At 32.6% G+C, this 6,258-nt stretch overlaps 1 protein-coding gene across 3 annotated transcripts in view; it reads right to left on the reverse strand.

The window, feature by feature from the left end:
* Window positions 1-827: 827 nt before the first annotated feature.
* LOC100167380 (solute carrier family 23 member 2) overlaps window positions 828-6,258 on the reverse strand; it is a gene marked incomplete at its 3' end in the record, with an annotated part of 25,653 nt that continues 20,222 nt past the window's right edge. For all 3 annotated transcript variants that reach the window (XM_029486004.1, XM_029486005.1, XM_001946013.5), the window contains 2 exon segments: window positions 828-948; window positions 3,552-3,678. In XM_029486004.1, the coding sequence (XP_029341864.1) occupies window positions 828-948; window positions 3,552-3,678 (248 nt within the window).

Here is a 6,258-nt window from a genome sequence, read left to right on the forward strand (position 1 = left end):
ACTATTCACACTACACTACCTATGTATTTTATCGTGTATTCCATCTAATTATGAGGTTTAGTATAGACGTATAGCACAGTTCGTTGGCACGTGTACAGTCGTTTCGTGTTTTGATTTCGTTATGACTAGTTCTAGTGGTATAAAACGTAAAATGTTATAAATCTCGGATAAACTGAACATTTTTAAAAAAATACGATAAAAGATTTTGATTGACTGATAAAATAAACGAAAGATATCACTAATTAACTGGAGATACCCCTTTCACTTTCAGAACTTAGTCAAAAAATAGACATGACATAGATCAAAGCAGATTGATGAAAGTTGAGGTGCGTCGTCCTGGCACCCGTAAATCGTCAAAACCACCCCTAACATATCCTTGAAAGTTGGAATATGTTTTATAAGGGTGGTTTCAACTTTCAACAAGCTCGCAGCTTAAATTATCTGATAAATGGAAATGTTATCATAGAAATACTATAGAGATTTCCGCCCGTCTCAACATTACCGAATTTAGTGGATTAAATGATCATCAATAATAAAAATAATAATTAATTCGATATTTTAATCACTTTTTTTTTCCTAGTTCTCGCATAAAGCTCGCAGAGCTGGTCCATAGAAGAGCGTCTTATACGAGTTATACTGTAGTTAAATTATATTACAAAACATTTTATGTCAGTAGAATTTACATAACTTATACGGCTATACCTATTGGCTATACACATTAGCTGTTTTTGTTATCCAATGTATGGAATGATTGCTTAATTAGTTTATAATTAGTAATTACATATCAGTTATATTTACGAGTATGCTCAGATAAGACAGGTACCTACCGGAAACAGCTGGAATACGTTAAACTTGCTGATAGAAAATCCGTTGGTTTTGCTGTACGTCGGAACCGGAAACTTGACTTTGGTTAGGAATTGCGAAAATAACGTCAGTAGTATGATCGTTCTGCAGACAAAAAATCGTAAATGTTTTATTATTTATTTATATTTTATTAGGCCAAAGAAAAGCGTAAACACAAGCTCTAACATTTCTTTAAAATGATTTTCGTTTAAAGTACATTCGAGCACTGGAACATTTATATTTCCTGTCCATAAACCATAGATTTGTCAAAGATAGTACAGAAAGACCTCTAGGTGTAGTAAAAATTAAGAAGGATGAAGACGGCGTTTCCACGAGCAGCGCAATACCCAGGACTACAGGTTAGAACTAAGATACCACCAATTTATGTTTATAATATTTCAAATTACGAAACTTTTCCTAATTATCTTTCCAATCATACTTTCGACGACTTATCAATTCCACACCGAAAAACAATTATCAGTTATTATCAGGGACCTCCCAGTCCAATTACAGAAGAATAGATCTTCAAAGAACTTACAGTTCTACACTTCAAAATAGGATTAATAATACGTCTGCAAAACCGTTTTAAAAATCGGATACCAATTATTGTCGTTGTCCAACTCAAAACTCACTATCAGATATTTATTCTTTAAATATACTATTACACTATGTAGTATCAATCCAACCAAGAAAACCCTAAAAAGTGTACACATTGTCAAAGATTTTTACATACAAAAGAATTCTATCACTTATCGCCCAGGTGTGTCAAATACGCGGGCAACCATCACTATACTCATGTCAAAACACTAAATAAATCCCTCCAAAATGCGTAAACTGCGACAGTAATCATCCAGCTAGCTACAGAGGATGTTCATATTATAAAGAAATATCCAAAATCAAAAATAAAGTCGTCACTTATTCTCATAACTAGAATAACTATAGTAACAAAATTCCCATACCAAAAAATCAATATATGCACACTAATAATTTTAATACCAGGTAAACGAACACCACTGCAGATAACGATAATAGATTTATGAAAACACTCTTACCTCTTACAAACACATGCGTAACTCAACTCATGCAGAAAATAATCAAAAATCTGCCAATCATCATAATTAGCTTAGACCTTAGCTTTCATGGTTCCCTTTAATACTACCTTATCAAATTGGAACGCCAACGGTATAAAAAATCATAGAAACTTTATACTAGCTTTTCTCAACCACCATAATATCGTTACTGCTTGTGTAACAGAAACTCACTTATCTAACACGGGCAAAATTAAATTCCACGGCTATAGCATGTATCGTGCGGACCGTAATATACCAGTATGTTCCATGGGTGGTGTAGCAATACTGATTCGTAACAAAATGAAACATCAACATATACCTACACATCATCCTCCAAGTCGCACAATGCACATCTCTGATTACGATCAAGTAATGAACTTAAATAATATCATTATGGCGGGCGATTGAAATTCAAAACACAAATTGGGGATGCCGCGTCACTAATCCGAACAGTAATAAATTACAAAAAGCAGGATAGTGGATGTCGCTCTGCTGTACAGTAGATTACAAGTGGGTCATTGTATAAATGCATTGTATTAGACTTGAATTCAATAATATAATATCATTGTATAAGAAAAACGATTCTGAGCGGAGACGGTTTATCAGTCTGGATATTTTATATTGTTATTATTTATTTTATCATGTGAGTTGAATTAATATTATAATATTATAATTTTTATTCGTTTCCATAGTGATAGACAAAGCGTTAAAAATTAAAATCCCATTTTTAGCGTTTTTTTCGTAATTTTTCGGTGGGTTTTCCCGTGACATTAAATAACTATTGAGAAAATCTAAAAATGACCTTGTACCATCTTGATGCAATTTGCTAAAAGATAAAGTACTATATGTTGAAATCGAAGCACTCCTTCTGGTAGAAATTTTGTATACAGGATATAAAAAAAAAAATAAACACCATTGTAAAACCGTTAGCTTCCTCGCTCCGCTCAGAACTAAAATACATATCTGATTCTAATTGTATAATATCGGTACGAAGCAAACCAACCTTTTTTCCAACGAGTGTAATAGACTTCCTGACATTCTTGATATTTTATATTTTAAATAAATTCAGTACAACATTGTTCAGGAACCTCTCGATGAGTTAGAGTTTGGCCATAATCCAGTCAAAGTATACATACATTATCCATTGTATCCATTGTATCGCTCAAATAATTACCTTTTTAAAGAAAAACCAAACTGGTGTGCTTTCTCGGACAACATAAATAAAAATCTAAACATTTCTAACAATATACCTACCCACCAAATTGCTGAATAAATGGCTGAAAACCATAGTGTCATACAACAAATAAACTACCTATGTACATTGTTACATGTACAAAGTGTACACGGTTCTCATTTATAATTTCTGATCGTACAAAATAATCTATAACCAGATAACTGAGATCTTAATTCTCGAGTGGTCGATTGTGGCCATTCTAATTTTTAATACACAGAGATATTTTGTTTACACAATAGCTCACAGTCGCACAATATGCACATAACACGTAGGTACTCAGGAGTACAGGGGTACTTAATTGTTCAGCGCACCATATGATTTCTACACCATCAATACCATAGGTATATAATTGTTAAATTATATATTTATATCATTGTTATTAATGTTAAGTCAACTTTATTTACCCCATCGATATGCCCCAGTGCTTGGAAGCCGATTCGGCAGCGTTCTCGAATAGCGACAGGCCCACCAGCGATACAGTTGGCACGATCGTCAGCGGTGTCACGTACTTCACTAGTTTGCCAATAAGACCTGGAAGTATTACATTTTAAGCTAGCTATATAATTTAAAGGTAAGTACTTATTGCTATTATTTTTTCAACAACGTGACCAGGGCCGTATTTACACCTAGGCCCGTGAGGCCCGGGCCTAGAGCGGCAAATTTTTTGGGGCGACAAATTTTGTAAGAAATAAAAAAAAAATTATATAAATGCATGAAATATTTATATGATTTTTTTTTAGATACCTGTGTGTAAAATATACGGGCGCATGACACTGAAAATGTCATTTACCTGAAATCAATTTTCTCGTAATGTGAGCTATAAAGATAAGATACCTACCTAGGTACATAATAATATAAGTTGTTCCTAAAAGTAATTACGATAAAAATATAATATATATAGAAATTGGCTTGAGATATTGTGTATCCACATCACACACGACCACACTTCATTTCAGTTTATTGTTCGTTATTGTCGGGAGTGCATATTACAACATAATATATTTAATAAATAATAATTAATAATTTACAGTATTTAGCATTTTTTCAATATGAGTGACGGTCGTAAACGTTTTATAATGACTATTGACCTAATTTCATTAAAATGAAATGGATTTATTAGAAATAATTACAAATTTTTTTTTCTTGGGGTAGGGGTGGTATATTTCAAAGGGCCTTGGGCGGCACTTGTTCTAAATCCAGCCCTGAACGTGACTACTGTTACACGTTTATTTATTTACAATCGATATTTGATTTGTTTTCGACAATATATTATGTACTAATGGGTAGGTACATTTAAAAAGAGATAAAGGTCAATTTGAAAGATAAAACAAATTACACACTTATGTTCTGTATTTAGAACAAATTTTAGGTATGATTATGTATTTATTATTATAAAGCATACAAAATATTTGATCAGACTTGACTCGAAGAAATTGGTTAAAATAAGTCAATAATTAATTGGTTTACAAAAAATTGTGGCTCACGTCAGACATATTTGTAAGTACCTACTCATGAAATAATACTCACTAACTCTGAAATATATAATTGTGCTTTGGGGCCATATTAAGAGGGTGATTTTCATCTAAGGCCGGGAAGATGCTTAACTGTGCACTCTCCAAGAACGTGAAATAAAAACTGTGAGGCACGTATAACATACGCGTATGTTGGTTAACCGGTTGTCTGTTATGTTCGGGGAACAAGAATGACAAAATCAGTGGTTTTTGGGTATGCTGGGAGATATAGGCTGGAAAAAACTATAAAAGCGATTCGAAAACAACAACGCCATATACCCACACACGCCCGCATCTCCGACAGTAGAAGTATAAAAAAGTAAGCACAGGAAAATATATGTAGGTGTTCAAAAACTTGTAACTGATACAAAATGTTAACCTCTAACACAGATATAACAAGATGAACTTAATGAACTGACAGAACTTCTTTTAAATAAGTTAAAAGTTGATTAAATGGAAATATAAAATAAAAATGAGAAAAATTGGTGGAATTAAATCTCAATTGAAAATATAGAAAATATGTTTAAAGCAATGAATACAATTTGCGGACAAAAACAGTGTCGTTCATTGTACGTGGCACACAAATATTGTTTGAGTGATTAGTGATTACCATAAATGGGCGATTGTAAACTCTCCCGATTTTAATGACATGTAAATTCTTCCGATGGTAAACTCTCCCGAGTTTAGTTTAATACTACCTGACGGGAACATGTAAACTCTCTCGGGTCTAATTCAGTACTACAAAGGTAGAGGAGAATGGGACATTATTCGTATAACAGAGTTGGTAACACTAAAATAATTCTGTTAATAATAAAAATCATTGTTGCTGTGAGCTATAATATATTATAGTCAAAATACTGCTTTTTATGGTAATTGGAACACACTGATTTAAAAAAACTTAAGGTATAAATAATTAATATTTAAATAGAAAATACAGGTTAACAGTAATACAATTGATAGTAAAAATTTTAAATGACATTCACAGTCTCTGCAGTTGGGGTCAATTTATAGAGTAGCAATAACATTTAAAACAACTCGGGAGAGTTTACACATTTCCTTCAGGTAAACATAATATTGACCCGGGAGAGTTTACACATTTCGTTCAGTAAACATATAATTTACCCGGTAGGGCTTACACATTTCCTTCAGGTGAACATAGATTGACTCGGGAGAGTTTACCATACAATCGCGAGAATTTACCACCGCCCCCATAAATTCTAAAAGTTTTTAACAATGGTCAAAATACGATTTGGATTATCTAAGATATGATAAACTGATAAAGAATTTATACAATTTCCAGACTAATTATCTGAGTTACGGATACTCGGATAATTTTTGTTTGAGTACAACAGATAGAAACCAGTATGGTGAAGCCTTAAAACATTTTCACAAAGATTTCGAGATTTCAATGTTTCATTATACGCATCATATTATCTGTTAAAGGTACCTATTGGTTATTGATGGTTTCGCTACGAATATAGGATATGGTTTAAGTGTTTAAGACAAACTTAAATATTCATGGTGATATAAAATAATATCAAGGCTTAGAACCGTTTACCGGGTTTTCACGAAAACCGTTAAAAACCTTAAATTTTAAGAA

This window comes from Acyrthosiphon pisum, chromosome X (assembly GCF_005508785.2).
Source record: "Acyrthosiphon pisum isolate AL4f chromosome X, pea_aphid_22Mar2018_4r6ur, whole genome shotgun sequence".
NCBI lineage: Eukaryota > Metazoa > Arthropoda > Insecta > Hemiptera > Aphididae > Acyrthosiphon > Acyrthosiphon pisum.